Source organism: Narcine bancroftii, chromosome 3 (genome assembly GCF_036971445.1).
Source record: "Narcine bancroftii isolate sNarBan1 chromosome 3, sNarBan1.hap1, whole genome shotgun sequence".
In the NCBI taxonomy this organism is placed as follows: domain Eukaryota; kingdom Metazoa; phylum Chordata; class Chondrichthyes; order Torpediniformes; family Narcinidae; genus Narcine; species Narcine bancroftii.
The window spans coordinates 161,421,487-161,443,508 of record NC_091471.1 but is presented as its reverse complement, the minus strand read 5'-3'; the positions used below and the strand labels follow the sequence as shown (position 1 = coordinate 161,443,508).

Genomic DNA, 22,022 nt, shown 5'->3' with positions numbered 1-22,022 from the left:
AACCCAGAGGAAACCCGTGCAGGTCACAAACTCCTTACAGACAGTGGCCGATTTGAACCCTGGTCACTAGTGGTATAATAGCGTTGCACAAACCGCTACGCTAACCATGCCAGCCTAATTTACAAATTGTAAATATTTGATTAGATAATTTGTTCCTAAGTTTGAACACTGCCTATGCTTTTTTTTAAAGGTTTTATTGCTGCAGATATCAAAGGGACAGGGTCATGGACACAGCTGTACCTGATCACAGATTACCATGAGAACGGCTCTCTGTATGACTATTTAAAATCCACCACTCTTGACACAAAAGCCATGCTGAAGTTGGCATATTCCACTGTCAGTGGACTTTGCCACCTGCACACAGAGATCTTTGGCACCCAGGGAAAGCCAGCCATTGCCCATCGGGATCTGAAAAGCAAAAACATCCTGGTGAAGAAGAACGGAATGTGCTGTATCGCGGACCTAGGCTTGGCTGTTAAATTTATCAGGTGAGCTACGGGATGTAAAACTCTCCTTCAAAGGTGATTTCATAAAGGTATACAAAATTTAGAGAGGAATAGATTGGGTGAATACAAAGAGTCTTTGGCCCAGAGTAGGGGAAATCGATAACCATAGTCAAGTTTATTGCCATCTGATTGCACAAGTACAATCCAATGGAAGAGCATTCTCCTGTCCTTGCCGCAAAACACGCAGACACACAACCTGAAATAATACACATACAGACAAACAATACATCTGCAGGATAAATATTCATATATACAAATAAATAAATAAATGTTGTTTTGTGAATATGAGTCTCGGATAGGTTTAAGGTGAGGGGGAGAATTAAAAGGAACCAGAATGGTTACGTTTTTATACAGTGGCTGGTGGGTGTTTGGAACGGCTGCGAGAAGTGGTGGATGAGTCAGGTGCTATTGCAATGTTTAACGAAAAAATATAAACATATACATGGATAGGATGGGTTTAGAGGAAATGGGCCAAATGCAGGAGGGTGAGACTGGTGTGGGTGGGACATATTGGTTGGTGTGGGCAAGTTGAGACAAAGGGCCTGTTTCCACCTTGTGTGATACTATGAAATGTCTGTTTTTTCCCCCTTCCTTCTCTCCAAGATAGTCTGTTCTCTTCACACTTTGCAGCATGACCATTGTTCCAAAGGACATTTGACCTTCAGGGACTTGACCTGACATCTGTTAGCGGACCTTGTTCACGGCTGGTCCCAGGGTCTAGGAGACTGTATCATTTCCCAACTTGCTGGAAATTGAACATCCCATCTTTGTGCTCTATGATCCTTTCAAAGAAATTACGCAAATATTTGCAGTCTAGTGGAGCTGACAGGCACATTATTAATTCAAAATGTTAAATTCTGAACAATTCCACAAGTATGTTCACTTCTAATTTATTCATTTGCTGTGTCAGCATTTGCTTCTCATCCCTCTTTATGCTTTGAACCTGTGACCCTCTGACATTCTTCAGAGGACAGTAAGCATGTGGTCTGGTGTCTCATGTTGTCTCATGTGAACCAGATGTGATTTTAAGCAACCGTCATCATAATTTTGTTTGAGAAGAAGATCATGATCCACCATCTTGTACCATGGCTGGTACCTGTTGGTGCTATAGAACATTCATTCAATGTTGATGAAGGAACAGTGAAGTATTCCTAAATAATAGCAAGTTGGGGAACAACCAGTAGTGGAGTTCCATTGTGCCATCCTCCCTTGTCCTTCGAAATGGTCGAAATCAGATCAAGGACTTTGGAAGTGATGTCGGAGAAGCCTTGATGAGTATCTTGTGGCCAGTTCATACTGTGCACTGTGAGGGGAGAGGGGGTGGGTGGGTAGGGAGTTGAGTGCCATGGATGGGATGCCCATCCCTCTGGTTGCTTTTATGATGGCTAGCATCAAGGTTTTTGAGTTTTGTTGTAGCCACATTCATTCAGGTAAGTGAGGAGTATTCTATCACATTATTGACCCATGGCTTCTAGATATCAGAAAAGTCTTCGAGTGTGAGGAGGTAAGTCACTTGCCACAGGGAACGCACACTCTGACCTGCTTTTGTACCCAAACATGTCCAGCAAACGTAGCCATGTCCATCTCAGGCTCCAACTTGCTGTCCGTTATAGACATCTATGTGAGGCGCTGCCTCAAGATAGCAGCCAACGTCCTAAAGGACCTTTATCACCCTGGTCACAGCGTATTATCTCTGCTACCTTTCAGGCAGAAGGGAAAGAAGTCTGAAGAGTAGCACACCTCGCTTTCTTTCCAACATCTATCAGGCTCTTGAGCCTCCCCTTGTTACACTAATCAGGGACTGGTCTAACTCCTCAAAGGACTGTCTGCACTATTGCAAGACACTTTTTTGCACTAGTATAACGGTGAATATTATTTATCTTATTTTTAATTGCCATTTTTAATTTAATTCTATTAGTTTATTGTTTTAGATCTTCTTTACAAGTACATTATTAGCTGCTCAGCTGCTGCAAGTAAGAATTTCAGTGCACTTGTACATTGTACAATGTGTGTGACAATAAGTTTATTTATCATTATAATTAAACTGTCTTGTCAACTGTCACCCCCAGGATACTAATAGTGTTGACAAAACTATTAAGTCTCAGAGGTTCAAATGTAATCTGCTAGAGCCAATCAGCAGGTCATGCAGCATCTATGGGGATGGAAAGGCATGGTTGACTTTTTGGGTCAGGACCATGACAGAGTAAAAGGGAGGTGGCCAGTGTAAAGTGGGGTGGGAGAGAAGGAGGAACCATCAATAAGGGGGAGGGGAATGGGCAGATGAAGCCAGGGAGGGAAGGGAAGGTGGAGGTAGTAACAAAGGCTGGGAGGTGTCAGTGGAAACAATAAAGGATTGTGGATTTTGATATCACCCATCTTCTGTTGCAATCTCTCCCTTCCCCTCCTCCACCTGGCACTCTCTGTCCATCACCCACACACTCAACTCACTGACTTCCATATCCCTCCTCCACTGTTCACATCTATCCCACCACCCCTCCTGTACCTGGTTCTATAAGACATACAAGCAGAATTAGGCAACTTGTCCCATCAAGTCTGCTCTGCTATTCGAATCATGGCTGATATATATTTTTCTCTTTCCGATAACTTTAAACTCCCTTACTCATCAAGGACCTTTCAATTTCTTTAAATACACCCAGTAATTTGGCCTCCACAGCCATCTGTGGCAACATATTCCATGGGTTCACCACTCTCTGGCTGATCCACATCACCTTCCCTTCTCATTAAATTCCGTAATCTGCCATCCTTTGTTGACTCCACATCACCTTCCAGCCTCTATTGCTATCTCTCCCCTTCCCTTCTCAATCTGACTCTATCTGCCCATCAACCCCTCCTCACCTGGATCCACCTATCACCTGCCAGCTCCTATCTCACTCCTCCCCATCAATTCTATACTAGCTATCTCCGCTCTACAGATGTTGCCTGGCTTGCTAAATCCTTCTGGCAGTTTATAACTTGCTCCAGATTTCCAGCATCTCCAGTCTCTTGTCTCTCTTTCTATGTCAGAGAGTTGGCTAAACTTTTCTTTATTGGAACAAACATTGTATTGTCTGTCAATTATAGAAGTGCATTTTGGCACAGATCTATCAGGTTCTTGATAATTTAATAAAATTCAGAGGTGGTATGTGACATTTGTCCAATTACCATTTGTGGATCTAATTATGTTTCATTGCCACAAAGTTTTATTGAATAGACACAGGCCTTTCAGCCCAACATACATAAGAACAAGCTAGCAACATTTGCATGCATTTGGCCTATATCATTTCTAAACCTTTCCTATCTGTGTACCCTAAAAAAGTTCCTACTGCTACCACTTCTATTGGCAACTCATTCTACATACCCTCCACCCTCTGTGTGAAGAAGTTGCCCCTCAGTACTTTTTTAAATCTTCCTCTGCCTCTACCTTAAGTCTATGGTCTCTGGTTTGAGATTCCACAACCCTGGGAAAAAGATTATGATTACTTACCTCATGCTTGCTCGTGATTTTATAAACCTCTATATGGTCTCCCCTTCCCTTTGTACACTCAAGGGAGAAATGTCCCAGCCCCTCCTCCACCATGTCCTTCTCATTCAAGTCTACCACCTCCATTGACATTTCATCAGTTTAGAACAGACAATAAAATCCTAGGCAACCACTACACTAAATAGTTATTCCTTAGTGTAATTGATTTATGATTCTATTTTTTTCTACCTCATATAATTACCCAGCTTGTCCCGGACAGCACTGCAGCTGATAGCAAGAGATAGCAAGGCATCTTATTTCTCTCCCTCTTCTTCCACAGTGACACTAACGAAGTAGATATACCGCTCAACACCAGGGTAGGCACCAAGCGATACATGGCTCCAGAGGTGTTGGATGAGAGTCTCAACCGCAATCATTTCCAATCATACATCATGGCAGATATGTACAGTTTTGGACTGATCCTGTGGGAGATCGCCCGACGTTGTGTATCCGTAGGTAAGGTTGCCCTGGTTGCATTTGTACTGTGCCTTTATTTGGTGGGGGGGGGGGGGGTTGCCAATTTCTACCCTTATCTTGGAAAAGCATTGTCTCGCAAGCTACAGGGATATAAGCAAATGAAATCTGACACTGAACCTCAGAGAGTGGGAAAATGTCAGACTCCATTCCTTCAAACACATGGCAAAGAACAAAGATATTTCATTTCTGCCCTTCCACTGTCCTTAGCACATTCCAGGTCACAGCTTTGAATTTCTTTCTGGCCAGCACTTTGAAATGAAACTTTCTGTTACTCCCGCAATCTCTCACCACCAGTCTTAATGACTGCACTGACCATATTAGCTGGCCTCACCCCCCATCCATTCATTCTTTTGGTTTGTTTTGCCGAACTGGGGCTGCTATTCTTATAAACAACCCAATGAGAGATAGGAGAGATTAAGAGTTCTTTATTAAATGGATGGGAACAGAATCTCAACTTGTATATGGACTGTCAAACCAAATCTCCTTCAATTCACACAAATTGGCAATGCCATAATCAATAGCTTGCCACTGCAATACACAAACATGCTGCAGAAGCTCAACAGGTCACGCAGAATCCATAAGAAGTAAAGGGTAACCAACAGTTTGGGCCTGGGCCCTTCATCAGGTATAAGAAAAAAGAGGCAGCTGTCTGAATAACAAGGTGGGGGAGAAGTGGGAGAAGGATAGGAGAGGAGGGTGGAAGTGGAAGGGTGAGGAGCACAGGGTAACAGGTAAGAGGTAATGGATCCAGGTGGGAAGATAGAAGAGAAGAAAGCTAAGAGATGATAGGGGGAGAGGACAGACAGCTAAGAAAGGTTGTTCTCTGAGAGGAAATGGAAGGGACATATGTGCATTGCGCTTGATCCCAGCATTTGCAAGCTTTCATGTTTAGCATGCCACTAATTCTCTTTGCAAAATGTCACAAGCTAGTATTCATTCAAATGAAATGATGCCCTCTAGACCTGGGTCTCTGAACAGATAACATTCTGCTCCAAATTGACAAAAGTTGGCTAGTTCAGTCGGTGACAGATAGTTTTAAGATATGTGCCCCATGTCCATATTGCAAAGTGTCCTAACACTTGACATGTTTTAGGCTGGCCATTGATGGATTTGTCATTCACATTGATTGCCTTTCCAAGATGAAACTGTATGGAACCATCTCCGTCTTCTACACCGACTGGGATCTGCCTGTGCTCCTTGTCAACCACTTGATGAGAACCTCAGCCAGCCTTTTGAGGAGCATGGGTCAGGGAGGTGAAAATGCTGAGCCATGACTTGTTTCAAAGCCTGGTTACAGAGGTGGGCGCGAACGCCACAGGCTGCTCTTGACAAAGCTCATTATGTCTAGCTTACATTGAGGGAAAGGTTAGAATGCCAGGGCCTGCATTTCAATAGAATGCATCTTGAGTCTGTGATCTGCTAACACTGTGTGTTTTCTGCTTGAAGGAATTGTTGAGGAATATCAACTACCCTATCATGACTTGGTGCCCAGTGATCCGTCCTTTGAAGACATGAGGGAAGTCGTGTGCATCAAGAGGCTGAGACCATCATTCCCTAATAGATGGACGAGTGATGAGGTGAGGTGCAAGCCGGTTCATAACTAGGATGCAGAAGAACATACAAAAGTGCTGGAGGAACTCAATGAGTCAGGCAGCATTTGTGGAAAGCAAGAGGCAGTCCACGTTTCAGGCTGGAAACCAATGCTACCCAATTAACCTTCCAACCCCATACATTGTTGGAGGGTGAGAGGAAACCCTCCCTGGAGAAAACCCATGCAGGTCACAGAGAGGATGTACAAATTCGTTATAAACATAGGTAGATTCAAACTCGGGTCACTGTAATAGTGTTGTGCTAAATGTTTTTCTAACCGTGCCACTCAATTCTGGATTTGATTTTATAAAACCAGTTTCTTAACTAAAAAGCCCTCCAAAACACTACACAGATAATTAAGTCCCATCTCTGGGCTATTTTTGCAGGTCAAATATGAATCAGATTGGTCGTAGAGCGTAGAAACAGGACCTTTGTCCCAACCTGCCCAGGCGGTCCAAAGTATTCCCCCACACTAGTCCCACCTTGAGTTTGGCCCATATCTCTCTCTTAACCCTTCTTATCCATGTATCTGTCCAAATGTACCTGCATCAACCTCCTCCTCCAACAGTCCATTCCAGGCACCCACCAACCTCTGTGGAAAATCATTTACCCTTCCTGTTAAACCTCTGCCCCTCACATTAAGTTGATAGTCTCTGGTTCTCAATTAAGTGTTTAATGAGTAGCCCCAGAAGGCCTTTAAATATCTGTGTTGATTACTTATAAATCTTAAAGCAATGTTGCAAGTAAAAGAACCACTGATTTTTTTTGTGCTTGCGTCTGTTCACTCCACAGTGTTTGAGACAAATGGGGAAAGTTATGACTGAATGCTGGGCTCACAACCCGGCCTCCCGGCTGACAGCTCTCCGAGTGAAGAAAACCTTGGCCAAAATGTCCGAGTCTCAAGACATAAAGCTCTGAACTCAACTCCATCCCTGATGACCCTTGTGGGGCACCTGTCCCACAGCAGCTGGGGAGGTGCAAACTCTCAACCCTTTCCAAACGACTTAACGTCTTCATCGCACCGCCAGTGAGTTGGCAACACCGCGAGAGAGAACTGATCCGTCCAAATCACCAGGAACGGCTGCAAGAGATTCCACAGGGTTTTGTTTTGATTTTTTTTTTTTGTTGCTTGCATTTAATGTAAGAAGCAGCAGGTACTCAGAAATCAATGCCATGGAGAGTATATGCTTGCTTTCTGTGAAAGCTGCTACATCATTTTTTTTGTTAAAGTATTATGCATTGTGAGACTCGGTTACAAACTTGAGTCTGTTCAGAATTGTGCATCAGCTGAGTGGGTTGTGCACCCTCTTAACTCCAAGCATCTCTACACAGAGATGCTTCTCAGTTTAACTTACTCAATCTTTGAGAAACTGAGGGTTGGGTACTGGATCCTGATTTGCCCCAGAATCTGCAAGCTTAGACCATGTTAGTTCGATGCTGGCGTATCTGATCAGGAGCTTCAGTGGACTTTTGCCTCTATCAGATCCAAACTGAAATGTTCTGTGTACATCTGGTATTTGGCTGTCACAAGTAATGTCAGTTTATTGCCCCTCGCCAGTAGGTTTTGAAGACGTTGTGGCAAGATACCTTCTTGAGCTACAGCAGTTCGTATTGCTGAAGGTACTGCCACAATATTATTGGCCAGGGAATTCCAGGATTTGGAACCAGCAATAGTGAAGGAATGGCCAAGTATTTCCAAGTTATAAAGTGGTGTGACTTGGAGGGGCATCCACAGGGGCTAATGTTCCCAATGTGCCTGTAGCCTTGTCCTTCTTGGTATGGTTTTGGGAGATGCTGTGGGAGTAGCCTGGGCTTATATCTCTGGTGTATTTTTATCGAGACTGCACCTACCATGCAACAGTGATGGCAAAGGATGAATATTTATGATGATGGGTTCAGCACCATCTATCTAGATGGATTTGTACTCCATAGTGCTGGAATTTTAGAGCTGCTGGAGGTGGGAGGTGAAGGTGATGGATGTCTAAGCAGAGACACACAGAGAACAACATGTGGAACTGTTCTTCATTTGCAGTTTGAAACCATCTTTAGATAGGTTCAGATGCAGCTGAAAAATTTGACTCACACAGGCAGTACATACCTTAGAACATAGAACATTACAGCAGAGTACAGGCCCTTCAGCCCATGATGTTATGCTGACCTATGTAAACCTACTCAACAACAATCTATCCTTCCCTAATTCACACCCATAACCCTCTATTTTTCTTACCTCCATGTGCTTATCTAAGAGTCTTTTGAATTTCCCTTTTTTTACCAGCCTCCACCACCACCCGCTGGCAATGCATTCCAGGCCCCCACCACTCTTTGTAAAAAAAAACGTACTTATGACATCTCCCCAAAACTTTTCCTCAACTCACCATAAAGCTCTTATTGTCACCCCAGAATAAAAGGTGCTGGCTGCAACCCTGTTTGTGCCACTCATAAATTATATGCCAATTAAGTCATCTCTCATCCTCCCTTTCTCACAGCTGACAGAACATTACAGCACAGTATAGACCCTTCAGTCCACAATGTTATTCCGACCCATCTGAACCTCACTGCGCAGAATGATGAAAGGGTTGGATGAATTAGCCAAACTGGAACTGTGCCATCACCCTTTCTCTTCATCCTCAATCATTGTGTGAGCACTGTCCCTCAGACCCACCCACACCACTGCCTCCACTGAACATTTTATGACACCTTCCCTATCTGAAAACTTTGTAGCTCGTCACCATCAGTAAAACATTGTGTGCTGTAATTATCTACCAGCTTCATTTTAGGACTAATGGAAGAAAGATAAGCTTATTCCAAAGTTACGTCAACTCTCTCTGCTCTCAAGCTGAATCCATTGATATACTTACTCAGGGAGAAGTGCCCCAATCTAGCTCCATATGTAACAGCTCAGTGGCAGAAGTTTGTGTGTTGTAGTTTCCCCTGACCAGACACTCCAGTTCAACATGAGAGCAGTGCTGGTCTTGGATGAGCCAGTAAGTCAAAGCCCCAGGTCTCTCAGCATCTGCTGAAGAAGAACAGAAGGCATCATTCATGTTATCTGTTACTTAATACCATTTAAATCAGTCTGGTCTCTCTGGTGAATGAGCTCCCTGCTGCTGTTGGCGTGCTTCACAAATCTCCTTTAATCTTTCCCCCTCATCCTAAACCGATACGTTTTAGCATTTGGCATTTCCACCTTTGGAAAACGACTGTCTCTCTACGCCTCCCACAATAATATGCACTTCTGTCAGAAAGGGACAGAAGTAAATGATTTGGCCTCTCACCCTATTCTACTCATCACCTCATCCAAGTCACTGCTGCAGTTTGTGAACACCAAATACAGCTACAGCTACAGTGAAGGGGTACGGTTGAGAAATGAAGCAGACCTCAGTCCTGATGTGAGTCAAGTGGTAAGTCATCATTTCATGTAAGGGTGAAACAGAATTTGGTTACCCAATTGATCACATAATAGCTTTGCTCCGTACAACAGTGGTCTAAAATTGATAGATTAAAAAGCTTCTCCACCCTTTGATGCCTGCTGTGCAGCTTATTTACATTTGTTTGAAGTTGGAATTGGGTCTTTCTAGAAATAGAAAGTAGCAAAGTAGGAGAGACGAAAGTATCTTAATAGAACACATTAGCACAATACAGGCCCTTTGGCCCATAATGTTGTGCCAAATGAAACAATGATGACCTAGATATGGGTCCTTGTGGAGGCTATGCTACTTGTCTCTGCTTTAAAGAAAGCAGTGCTGAAAAATCTAACCATCTTAATGGTTGAACTTCAACATCACTTTCTGTTGAGTCTCAGTTCTCGGCACACAGCACCAGTATCGTCTCCAAGCTGGGCAGCCAATCACCTGACTACAAAAGCACAATTTCCTGCTAACATTTTTAAAACATTGCAAAATGAATAAAAACACAAAATACAGAGAAGAATGCATGCAGGAAGCTTAGGTACTCACAGAAATAACGAGCAGACTTTTTGAAATTTTAATTTTGTTCACAGAGATTTATCCAAAGGAAGTTTCATCCACAGATAGAAATTGGGGACGGTCAGGTTACCAAACAGCAATTATGGCTCAGTGTGCTAATAAAATCTCACTCTGATCAAATGCTCCCAACCTAAGGTTCTCAAGATTACACCCCCTCATCAACAGTGTATCTTTCAAAGGACTGACATCAACTTCTGTATTTGCTTGTTTAGCTGTGCAAGGGTGCATTCAGTTCCACAATGTCATGAAAGCAAACTATAAGTCATTGATTTTGTGTACAAACCTGAATGCTCATGCAAAAAGTGTGGGCCAGATCTCTGTGCTGGATGATAAGAAGCTCCAATGGAAAGAAGATAGGGTGCAACATGCAGAATGCTCTTAGGATGGGTTAGAATCCGTCGCTGTCTGTAAGGAGTTTGTCAGTTCTCCACATGACCTGTGTGGGTATCCTCTGGATGCTCCGGTTTCCTCCCATGTTCCAAAATATACAGGGTTAATTGGTTTTCAATTGGGCTGTCTGTGGTTCACGGGCAGATGGACCTTCTATCGTATTGTATCATTAAGTTTTTAATTAAATTAAAAATACAAGGTTGTGAATTATTCTATTTTAAAATATTTAAACAATTTTAAGGCACATCACTGTTGAGTAGATTGTGCTCCCATGTTCAAGATTAGTTTTATTTCTTCTCTCTCCTCACCATTTTCAGATAAAACTGCAGGGTTTAGGTCTGCGATAGTTCACACCACGCTCCTCTCTCCCATCCTCTTCCTGCCTCACCCCTTTTCTCTTCTCCACCCTGTGGGGTCTCAGGCAGAAATTTAAGTGCTATTACTGCTTTGTGAGCCAGAATTTACTCGGGGTGTGGGGGGTGGGGGGATTTGGGCAGAATGGGAAGGTCCCCTTACCACCATGTCTCTGGTTGGCTCAATCTCTGCATCAGCACTGCTGAATCTGACATCAATGTAAGAAATGTACAGGGACTTTGCAGAGAATGTCGTATTTTGTTATGCTACTAATTACATTCTCTCATTTATATAACTGGAAGCAAATTGATGTGTTTTTTTTTACATCTGTACAGATGAAATTTGAAGATTAGAAAGCTGCAGCTCAGTGGGGAAACGGTGCCTTATTTAAAGTGTAAATAGTTGTAAATCAGAAGGATTAAGAAGACAGAATATTAGTTGTATATGGCTATAAATATGTACTGTGTTTACCATTCCCCTAATAAACCAATTCAGGCAACCACACTTTCAATTCTAAGATGTACGTGTGACATTTTTTCTCTGTTTTAGTTTATTTTTTACAAAATTTCAAGTACAAAAATTTCTGTAGACTCTGGGGGCAAGTGTAATACACAAAAGTGCTGGAGAAACTCCGAATGTTAGGCAACATCCATTGGAATATTCCTGCCAGAGGGCCCAGGCCCCGAAATATTGGTTACCTTTCACTTCCTATGAATGACATCTTTGAGCCCATATTGACCAAAATCCCCAATCCGCACTAATCCTATCTGCCTGCATTTGGCCCACATCCCTCTAGACCCATCCTATCCCAGTATCTGTCCATCTTTTTCTTAAAAGTTGCAATAATACCTACTTCAATCACCTCCTCTGGCAGCCTGTCCCATACACCCACCACCCTCTGTATATAAAAAAAGTTACCCCTCAGGTTCCTATTAAATCTCTCTCCCCACTCCCCAAAACCAATGTCCTCTGGTTACCGATTCCATTATATTCTCTTCTTTCTCCCGATCTATTCCTCTCATGACTCATCCCTCAAGAATAAAGCCCCAGCCTACTCAGCCTCTACCTTGGCCCAGGCTCCCGAGTCCTGGCAAACATCATTATTAATCTTCTCTGCACCCTCTCCAACATCTTTCCTGCAGCAGGGTGATTAAAACTGAACTCCAGGTAATACACACCCAGTCTTGCTGTAAGCCCTCCATCTCTGGAACAAGTGCTGCGAATCTTCACTGCACTCCCTCTGTTACAAATACATTTTTTTTCAGGTAAAGAGAGCAAAACTGACCCCAATGCTCAGGGTAGTCACACCAAGGCCCTATGAACGCATATTATTCAGGTATTTTTTGTGTATTACTGCCTCCTGACTTGTAAGAGGGTTCTAAACTCTTTCCACTTTCTGAATAAAGAGATTTCTTGAGTTTCTCTCTGTGTTGATGAAACTAAGCATGAAAACCTTCAATGCAGAGTATTGTGTCATGCTGCTCTCAAGAAGGTGGAGAAATAGATTGGAAAGTGGGTTTAATCTGCTGCTGGAAAGTGGGTTTAATCTTCCTAACAGTGGTAATCTAAGGCACCAAGCATAGAATCTGAAGGCATCTGGTGCCTGGGATAAAGATGTGTCCTGAAATCAGAAAGTGTACATCAGGAGAGGTTAAACAGGTTGGTCTATAATCTTAGGCATTTAGAAGAATGAGGGGTGGTCTTATTGAAACATACAAATATGGTAAGGGAGAAGGGCAGGGTAAACCTCAGTTTTTCCTCCTTTTACACCCTCCCCACCACCCATTCTCGCCCCTTTCCCACTTTCTAGTTCCCTTTCCACCCACATTTCACCAACAGGATCTTTGGTCCCATCTGGTCCAGTCTGCCCTTCACCTCTCCAGAACAGTTTAGCTGTGTCACCATTGTCATCTTGTATGTTTGTGATTCCAGTACTACTAGCCTTTGTTCCCACCCCCCATATAGCCACCTCCTGCTCCTCTCTTTATGACTCATCTTTCTCTATCTGCCCACCTGTGGAGAATTGAGTTCAAAGTCCAGGCTGAAATTCTGAAGGACGCTGATATGATGCTGGAGGACCATCATGGCACTGGAGGAGACCATTCAGCCCATCAAATCCATGGCATTTCCCAGCAGAACAATCCCATCCGATTCCGATATTTCTCCCAAGGCCTCCCAGCTCATTCACCCACCACGCCCTCCCCCCCAACCCACTTCTCAGTTACTCTTTGGAGGCATCTTTCAGGTAACCTTTTAAACTGAGATCTGATTTTCTCCCTGAGGAAGATCATATAGAAAAAGATAGTAGTTGGCAAAAAGCAAAAAAATTCCCCAGATCATTTCCTTGGTTCAACACATTTACCTAGTACAAGCTCACATTTAATTGAGTGTGACTGTCATTTTAAGAATTAGTGCAAGCTGCAACCATTCACAGCTGATAGAGAGACAGAGAGGTACCGGCAAGAATTGACTATAAACAAAAGTTTATTCTCTGGAAGAAAAAAAGAACCATGTTTTTTTTTATTCAGGAAAAACAGATGGTGAGAGAAAGTCATGTGATTATGGGTCATGTGATTGGGACAGTTAAAGAAACAGGATTCAGTTTGATCAGCCAGCCATCTGATAAATAGAAGTAGAATGACTCGATGTGAAATTCGGCTGATTCTCCTTGTCAGGGGAATTATTGAACCATCGTGACCATTTTGATTAAAGGAGAATTGCTTCATTGGATCATGTCCATTGTGATGGTCATTTCGTCTGACTCATGCTGGTGTTTTTGGAAGACTTGTTTTGTTCCCTACATAAGGAAATGGGGAGATGAACATTTCTCTGGAAGCAACTTGACAAGTATTAGTGAGTTTTTGGCACTCTGATCACTCAGTTTTTCTCACCTCCTTTGTGATTACTTCTGTGCATCAGTTTAAAAGTCTGACTTTCAACACAGGATCTCTAAGACTGAACTTTGGAATAACTTTCCAGAATTGGGATTGAGCTGTAATGGTTTGGATATTCCACACACACTCAAATACACACAAACGTTACATTTGCTAAGTTGTTATGAGTAGTTATTAATAAATATATTGTTTTAAAAATTACGGTATCTTAGTGAATTTCTATTGCTGCTGGTCTGCAACATAATATACTTCATTAGCCTTTGAGGAATTTCTTTATATGTACCTACCTATTCCTCTATATTACAATACTTTGGTCTGAATGGCATCAAAAGAAGGATAAATTTGATAAAATTCAGGGTTTTTTTTTTGTTACTTGTACTGAGGTACAGTGAAAAGGCTTGTTTTGTGTGCTATTCTGTTAGTCTATCCATAACATAATTACAGCAGAACAAAACACGCTGCAGAGATTTATATCACAGTGAGAGATCAGTCTAAGGGCAATATTGTTTCACTTGTGTGAGGTTAGATCAGTAGTCTGAAAGTAACAGGAAGAAAAATGTCTTTGAATCTGGCAATGTGTGATTTCACTCTCCTGGCGAGAGGAGAGAGAAGGGAGTGTGGTCAGCATGTGAGGTGTCCATCCGTACACTGGCAGCCTTCCTGAGGCATTGGGAGTTGTAGATGAAGTTGATGGAGGGAAGGAAGATTTGTGTTGAATTAATATGCACTTTTGTGATCTTTTTGCAATTTAACTTTTTCCCAACTATTGGAATCAAGTCTGGTTTTGACTAATAGTGAACCTGACCTTGTGTTCCAAAGGTCTTACACACGAATATTACATTTTAAGTTCTTTATAAATATAATTTATTACTTGTTTTAATAATTCCTTTGTTATACTTCGTACTTGCTGAGGCAACAGAAAGAGTTGTAAACTCTCCATCAGATAAGGTAATCCAAGAGATTACCGAGTTAGCGATCAGCATGTGGTTTATTAAATCTGCTCATCATGAATCTTATTTGGCAAACATAAGAATTTTAGAGATAAGTTAGAAATGAGCAGAAAATAGCAACATGTTACACCCCAGGTGTGCACAGCAATTCTTAACCACACAAAGTATATTGAAGCGAGAGGTATGGATGCTGTGCCCAGAATAAGAGAATTTGTAACCAGAGGACACAGGTTTAACACGAGGAGGCAGAGATTTAATAGGAACCTGAGGAGTAACTATTTTTACACAGATAATGGTGGGTGTCTGGAATAACTATTGCAATTCTGTCTTCACTAAGGAAAACATAAATAATCTTCAGGAAATAGTTTGGGACCAAGGATCTAATGTGAGGGAAAGACGGAAGGAAATAAATGTGAGTCGATAGGTTGTGTTAGGTAAATTGAAGGGATTAAAGGCAGATAAATCCCCAGGGCCAGAGAGTCTGTATCCCAGAGTGCTTAAGGAAGTAGCCCAAGAAATAATGGATGCATTAGTGATAATTTTTCAAAACTTTAGATTCTGGATTAGTTCCTGAGGATTGGAGGGTGGCAAACGTAACCCCACTTTTAAGAAGGGAGGGAGAGAGAAAATGGGAAACTATAGACCAGTTAGCCTAACATCGGTAGGGGGGAAAATTAAAGATGCGATTGCAATACATTTGGAAAGTGGTGATATCATTGGACAGAGTCAGCATGGTTTTATGAAGGGAAAATCATGTCTGATGAATCTAATAGAACTTTTTGAGGATAAGGGAGAACCGGTGGATGTGGTATATCTGGACTTTCAGAAGGCTTTTGAAAAGGTTCCGCACAGGAGATTAGTGTACAAACTTAAAGCACATGTTATAGGAGGTTTGTTATTGAGGTGAATAGAGAATTGGTTGACAGACAGGAAGCAAAGAGTAGAATAAACAGGTTCTTTTCAGAATGGCAGGCAGCAACTAGTGGGGAACTAGTGGGGAACTAATGGGGAACTGGGACCACAGTTATTTACAATATATATCAATGATTTAGATGAGGGAAATAGAAAGCAGCATCTCTAAGTTTTCAGACAACACGAAACTGAGTGGCAGGGTTAGTTTTACAGAGGATGCAGGGTGACTTGGACAATTAAGGTGAGTGAGCCAAGGCATTGCAGATGCAATATAATGTGGATATGTGAGGATATCCACTTTGGAGGCAAGAACAGGAGAGAAGATTATTATCTAAATGGTATCCGATTAGGAAAAGGGGAGATGCAGTGGGACCTGGGTGTCGCTGTGCACCAGTCACTGAAAGTGGGCCTGCAGGTACAGCAGGCAGTGAGGAAAGTGAATGGGTGGTAAAACACAGGATTCGGTTCACACCATAGTTAAGTGACAAACATACACAAATGCTGGAGAAACTCAACAGGTCACACAGTGCCTTTATGTAGCAAAGGTAAAGATACATCACCAACGTTTCGGGTTTGAGCCCTTCATCAAGGTGTGAGGGAACACGAGAGATGTCCAAACAAAAGCGGGGGGTGGTGAGGGTGGGTGATGATAGTTTGGCGGGGGGGGAGGAAGACTGCAGGAAGTGGGGGAGGAGTCTGGGTTAGGTAAAGAGAGAAAGGAAGTAGGAACTGGAATAACTAGTTAAAGGAGGGGGAGGGGAAAGGCAAGCTTATTAGGAGAATGCAGTGAACTTAATGTTCATGCCCTGGGTTTGGAGGGTGCCCAGATGAAAAATAAGGTGTTGTTCCTCCAATCTGTGGGTGGTCAGGGTGGGGTAGTGTGAAAGGCCATGGACAGACATGTGAGCTTGAGAGTGTGACTCAGAGCTGAAATGGTTGGCTACGGGGAGGAGATGCTGGGTGAAGCAATCTCCTAATCTGCAACCCATCTCTCCAATGTAGAGAAGACAACAGTTTGTGCACTGGATGCAGTAAATGAGTTCTTTTGAGGTACAGGTGAAGTGTTGCTTCATCTGAAAGGTCTGTTTGGGACCTCTGACCATGGTGAGGGAGAAGGCGTGGGTGTAGGTATTACATCTCCTATGACCACAGTGTAAGGTGCCAGGGAGGGGTGCGATGGGTGGGGAGGGTAGTGCACAAGGAAGTCATGGAGGGAGGGGTCCCCATGGAAGAATGACAGGGAAGGAGAAGGAAAAATGTGTCTGGTAGTGGGGTCCTGTAGTAAGTGCTGGAAATTCTGGCAGATAATGTGTTGGATGTGGAGGCTGGTGGGGTTGTAGGTAAGGATGAGGGGGATTCTGTGTTTATTGTTTCTGGGGGAAGGTGGGCTAGATCAGATGAACGGGGAATGGAGGAGATGCAGGTGAGGGCCGAGTTAATAATGGTGAAGGAGAAGCCACGTTTGTGGAAGAAGGCAGATATTTCAGAGGCTCTGGACTGGAAGACCTCGTCTTGGGAGCAGATGTGGTGGAGATGGAGAAATTGAGAGAAGGGGATGGAGACCTTGCAGGGGATAGGGTGTGAGAATGTGTAATCCAGGTACTTGTGTGAGTTAGAGGGTTTGTAATAAATGTCAGTGGAGAGTCTGCCTCCTGAGATGGAGACAGAGAGATCCAGAGAAGGGAGAGTGTGATCAGAGATGAACCACGTGAGATTGAGGTTAGGGTGGAAATTGGCCATGAAATTAATGAAATTGATGAGCTCATCATAGGTGCATGAGGCTGCCCCGACTTAGTTGTCAATGTACCGGAGGAAGAGTTGGGGGGGGGGGGTCTTGCATGTGCAGGCTTGTAACATGATTTACTCCACAAAACCCACAAACAGGCAGGTGTAGCTGGGACCCATGCGGGTACCCATGGCTACTCCTTTAATCTGGAGGTAGTGGGATGAGTTAAGGAAAAGCTGTTAAGGGTGAGGACAAGTTCTGCCAGATGGAGAAGGGAGGTTGTGGAAGGTGACTGCTCAGGTCTGAGGTCCAGGAAATATAATGGAATGCTTTAAGGCCTTCTGTGTGGAGAATGGAGGTGTAAAGGGATTGGACATCCATCATGAAGATGAGGCGGTCTGGTTCAGAGAATCTGAAGTCTTGAAGGAGGTGGAGGGTGTGTGAGGTGTCACGGATGTAGGTGGGGAGGGACTGAACTAGGGGAGAAAAGAAGGATTCAAGGTAGGATTAAATTAATTCCATGGGGCAAGAGCAAGTAGAGACAATGGGTCTGCCCTGATGGTTAGGTTATGTTTCTTGGGTAGAAGGTAGAAACAGGTGGTGCGAGGATGGGAGACAATGAGGTTGATGGCTGTGAGGGGGTGGTGCCCAGAGTCGATTAGGTTAGAGATAGTGTTGGAGATGGTGGGTTGATGGGTGATGGTCGCGTCCTGTAGGTGGGGTTGATAGGAGGAGGTGTCTGAGAACCGTTGACTCGCCTCAGCAAGGTAGAGGTCAGTGCACCAGACTACAACAGCACCACCCTCATCTGCGGGTTTGATAGTGAGGATAGGGTTGTTGTGGAGAGAGTGGAGGGCAGAGCATTCTGAGGAGGTGAAGTTGGAGTAGGAGAGGGAGGTAGTGAAGTTGAAATGGTTGATGTCCTGGTGGCAGTTGGAGAAGGTCCAGAACATGCAGCTGGCTAGGAGGAGAAAGAGGTCTTGAAGTGGGAGAAAGGGTCTTGGGGGGGGGGCGTTGGAGAGTTGTGGCTAAAGTATTGAGCCTGGAGGTGGAGGTGATGGAAAAAGAGTTCAGCGTCAGGGTGTGCGCGGAACTCATTGAGGTGTGGATGGAGGGGGATGAAAGTAAGACTTCTGCTGAGGTTAGAGTGCTCCACCTCTAAGAGGGGAAGGTCAGAGGGTATAGTAAAAACCAGGCAAGGGTCAGAGTGGGAGTCGATGTGGTGGAGGATGTTAGAGGGAAGGGAGGGGGGGGGCGGGAGAAGTTTTGGAGAAGTCCGAGAATGGTATGTTGGCATTCATAGCATGAAGATCCGAGTACAGGGAGCAGAGAGGTTCTACTGCAGCTGTACAGGGCTTTGGTGAAACCACACCTAGAGTATTGTGTACAGTTTTGGTCTTCTTATCTGACGAAAGACATCCTTGCCATTGAGGGAATGAAAAAAAAGTTCACTAGATTTATCAGGGATGGCAGGACTTACTTATGAAGAAAGGCTGGATCGACTAGGTTTATACTCGCTGGAATTTAGAAGATTGAGGGGTGATTCTAATAAAAATGTAGTTACAGATTAAGAATAAGGCGGATGTCTTTTAGGACTGAGATGAGAATTTTTTTCTCTCTCAGAATGGTGAATCTGTGGAATTCTTTGCCACAGGTAGTTGAAGCCAGTTCCTTATCTATATTTAAGAAGGGAGTTAGATTTGGCCCTTGTGGCTAAGGGGATCAGGGGGTATGGGGAGAAAGCAGGTACTGGGTAAATGATCAGCCATGATCAAAATAAATGGTGGTGTAGGCCTATTCCTAGACCAAATGGCCTACTCCTGCACCTATTTTCTATGTTTCTATGTTTATTAGGCTGCCGGAGAATGTGCTTGAGACAGGAAAGGTTTCAACTTATAAGAAGCATTTGGATGGATACATGGACAGGATGGGTTGAGAGCAGTGGTTCTCAACCTTTTTCTTTCCACTCACATACCATTTTAAGTATTCCCTATGCCATTGGTGCTCTGTGATTAGTAAGGGATTTCTTAAAGTGGTATGTGAATGGGAAGGGAAGGTTTAGAATCATTGCTCTAGATTCAATTGTTACTGAAATATTTTGCTTGAGAAAAATAGTAACTGCCCCATTTCCTTTGGAGTTATGAAACCGTGCATATAATGAATCAATTAAGTACAATTAAAACAGTGGTTTTCAAACTTTTTCTTTCCACCCACATACCACCTTAAGCAATCTCTCACTAATCACAGAGCACCGATGGCATAGGGAATACTTAAAGTGGAATGTGAATGGAAAGAAAAAGGTTGAGTACCACTGATTTATCATATTTCCACAGGTGCACGGTGGAAATTATGCTGACTGGTTGCATCACAGCCTTGTTTGGTCATTTAAATGCCCAAGAATAGAGCCAACATCACAGACTACCTTGGTTACAGCCTCTTCTCACTGCTACCTTCAAGCAGAAGTTGAAGCTACTTCAACGCCATGAAAGGACGGCCTGTACTATTGCAATTCTCTTTTTTGGGGATCAGGATAACTGAATATTTATACCTATCTTATGCACTTAGTGTCTCTTTTAATTTAATTCCGTTAATTTACAATTATAGTGTTTTTCTTTAAAGTACCTTTTTGGCTGCAGCAAGTAAGAATTTTGATGCATATGTAAATTATATATATATATATATATATATATATATATATATACCATTAAACTAATTATCAATTTTCACATAGTTCCCACAATCCCACTGCCTCAGGGTAGGCAGGTCTGGAGATGCCAACTCGGAACGTAAGGCCCTGCCCTCACTGCTTAATGGCCTCCTGCACAAAGGCATTCAGAAAGAGCTGAAAAATTATTAATTTATTTAAAATTACTTTGAATATATTAAACATTAAGTAATGTAATTTAATTAAGATGAATAATATAAGTAAAGTTAACAAAGAAAGCTTTCCATCAGATAAATGTGATGACAGTTAATGCACCAGCTGTGACAGGTCTAAGTGGATAGGACCAAATACAAAGTGCATTAACAATCCTCCGGCAACTACGATCCACACGGACTCAGCAAGAATGGAAGGCCAGACATCAGGAGCCTGTATCATTCAGCACTGCCAGTCACTCATCTGGAAACACATGCTAATCATCAGCTCCATCCTACCCACACCTATGCAGAAAATGAAAAGGGGTGAGAGTGTGGCACATGCACCTGTCTGCAACAATGGTTCTGGGGAAGAGATGCCTTCAGGAGTGGATATCACCAACAACCTGTCCTGATCCAACCACATTGATGGTATGGCCACAACTCTAATTTCTCCGAAGCCTCAGAAAATCTGGATGTTCCCCCACCACTTTTTTTTTGAAGATACAGCATGAAATAGATCCTGCCCCAAGGTATCACATCTTGGTACAGGAACTGCTCTGCCCAAGTCCACAAAAAAAACAGAGAGTTGAGAACATGGCTCAGACCATCACACAAAACATTCTCCCCTCCACCGAAAAAGACAGAGGCTGGTGATGCTGGAATCTTGGGCAGACAAATAATTATAGAAGGACTCATCAGTTCTTTGACTTTCCATCCATTCTTTGACTTTCCATCCACTGACCTCATACTTTACCATTCTGATAACTTAATCACTACACCTCCACTATCAGTAGTTGCAGTGAATCTCTGGAATTCCCAGTGGTGGTTGCAGACATGGGCCATTGGTCCAAAGATGACTTGAGAGCTTATTGTCATATGCATACATGCAATGTGCAGATTAAAGAAATTCTTATTTCCTGATATATTTGAAATGGAGCTGCACGTGTTTGAAAGATCAAATAATTTCCCAGGGTGATAGTAGAAAATAGCAGAAAAAATCTGTTTAAGGTGAGTGGAGGAACATTTAAGGAGATATCAGACGATTTACTTTATACAAAAGAGAATGGTTTAATGCCTGGATTGCATTGCCAGGTGTATGGATGCTGATACAATAGGGATATTCAAAAGATCTTAGCCAAGAAAAATAGAATTAAATTAAATTTAGAAATGAAGCACGGTAACAGGGCATTTTGGCCCATGAGTCTGTGCCGCCCAATTAAACTACACCCCCCGGTATGTTTTGAATGGTGGGAGGGAACCAGAGTTCCCAAGGAAAATCCATGCAAACACAGGGAGAATGTACAAACTACATACAGACAGCACAGGATTTGAACCCAGTACCAATCACTGGCAATGTAAAGGAATTCTGCTAACTGCTACACTAACCATGGCCCCCTAATGGGAATGGAGATCAATCCACAGGACCTAAGAGTGGCAGAGAGGATCAATGGAGTCTCCCTTAACCCTTTGACGTGATCTACAAGGATTGTAGTCTGAAGAGGACGTGCTAAATCATTGAAGACCCCTTCCATCTGGCACATAGCAGCCTTCAGCTGTTCCCATCAGGAAAGAGATACAGGAGTATCAGAGCCAGCCCCACCAGGCTGAGGCACAGCTTCTTCCCATGGGCAGAAAGGATGCTGACTGACCAAAAGAACCGCTCACACTAACTAAGCAAGACTCTCAAATTTCCAAGGCAATATTTATTTATTTATTTGTATGGATGAATTATTGTCCTGCATACCGTATATACCCATGTAATAGTCAATCCCATGTAATAGCCAACCTCCCCCCAATAATTTTTATCCCAAAAATTGTGGGTTTTCTGTTATGACCCTTGTAAAAGTCCACTCCCCCA

General features: G+C 43.0%; 1 protein-coding gene across 1 annotated transcript in view; it reads left to right on the top strand.

Annotated features, from left to right (window-relative positions):
- bmpr1ba (bone morphogenetic protein receptor, type IBa) overlaps positions 1-11,340 on the top strand; it is a 342,233-nt gene extending 330,893 nt beyond the window's left edge. The window contains exons 10-13 of the mRNA XM_069925682.1: positions 191-488; positions 4,307-4,482; positions 5,950-6,080; positions 6,886-11,340. Of these exons, the coding sequence (XP_069781783.1) occupies positions 191-488; positions 4,307-4,482; positions 5,950-6,080; positions 6,886-7,011 (731 nt within the window). The 3' untranslated portion in view covers positions 7,012-11,340. The remainder of the gene's footprint in view (positions 1-190; positions 489-4,306; positions 4,483-5,949; positions 6,081-6,885) is intronic.
- The last annotated feature ends 10,682 nt before the right edge of the window (positions 11,341-22,022 follow it).